Source organism: Aphanomyces invadans (genome assembly GCF_000520115.1).
Source record: "Aphanomyces invadans strain NJM9701 unplaced genomic scaffold supercont1.83, whole genome shotgun sequence".
Lineage (NCBI taxonomy): Eukaryota > Oomycota > Saprolegniomycetes > Saprolegniales > Verrucalvaceae > Aphanomyces > Aphanomyces invadans.
The window spans coordinates 95,613-96,587 of record NW_008580228.1 but is presented as its reverse complement, the minus strand read 5'-3'; the positions used below and the strand labels follow the sequence as shown (position 1 = coordinate 96,587).

Genomic DNA, 975 nt, shown 5'->3' with positions numbered 1-975 from the left:
GATGACCGTGATGATGACGACTGTAATGATGACGACGATCACGACCACCACGACGGCGACGACTGTGACGATGACGATGAGGACGACGATGTTGACCATGATGGCGATAATTCGCCTTCCCCCACCTCCTCCTCTGCCGGCGACGACGTCAACATAAAAAAGGATGATGGCGGGGACTGTGACGATGACAATTGTTACGCTTAGGAATGCGTCGTCCATTCGTGTGATATCGCTGTTATTATATGGTCAAATGCTTCAATTCTCACGAGCTATGGGGTTTGAAGAATGCTCTGCTGTGCCTGGCATGCATTCAACGAACATGGTAGCTTGACGGGTGCAGGGCTTGATGCAAGTCAGGCACCAACACGTCGATACCTTGGGCTCCTTCCAACCGCCATTGCAGACAAAGCCATGATGGACACGTTTCATTTCAAAACACGAGTGGAAATTTACCGTCGTGTGGGTGACGAAAGTTGACGTCCTACACTTGGGTGAATTGTTCAAGTGCTAGGGTTTGGTGCACGCTATGCAGCTCACCATCGATGTCATCAAAGGACCACACCTAACAAGGAGCTTGGTGGTCCGGCTCGCGGTCTGTCCGTGAGCCGGACCATCGAGGCACGTGATGGTGGACGATGGGGGACCTGATGTGGTGTTTTCTCACAGGCAGATAATGTTAGTTTTTACGGGCATTCGAACGTGAGTCGTGTGGCAAGGATTCAGTTATAATATAGACAGCACATAACACTATGTACACACGGGAGTTTACGCCGTCAAACTAGCCTTCAACTCAACCTTGGACATGCCGGCGATCTTGGCGATCTTGGGGTTCTTCACGGGCGTGTTGTAATTGCACCAGACGTAGTTGCCGTTGGTGCACTGCGACCACCCGCACGCGATCGACTTGACTTCGGGGCTCATCATGTTGGAGAAGTGGCCGCACGTAGACCAGTCGCCGTTGCACGAGTTGCTCGC

At 52.2% G+C, this 975-nt stretch overlaps 1 protein-coding gene across 1 annotated transcript; it reads right to left on the bottom strand.

Annotated features, from left to right (window-relative positions):
• Positions 1-765: 765 nt before the first annotated feature.
• Positions 766-924, bottom strand: H310_14741 (hypothetical protein; the record flags this gene model as incomplete). Its single annotated transcript, XM_008882667.1, has 1 exon — positions 766-924. The coding sequence occupies one exon, from the start codon at positions 922-924 to the stop codon at positions 766-768; it is 159 nt and encodes a 52-aa protein (XP_008880889.1).
• Between the last annotated feature and the right edge of the window lie 51 nt (positions 925-975).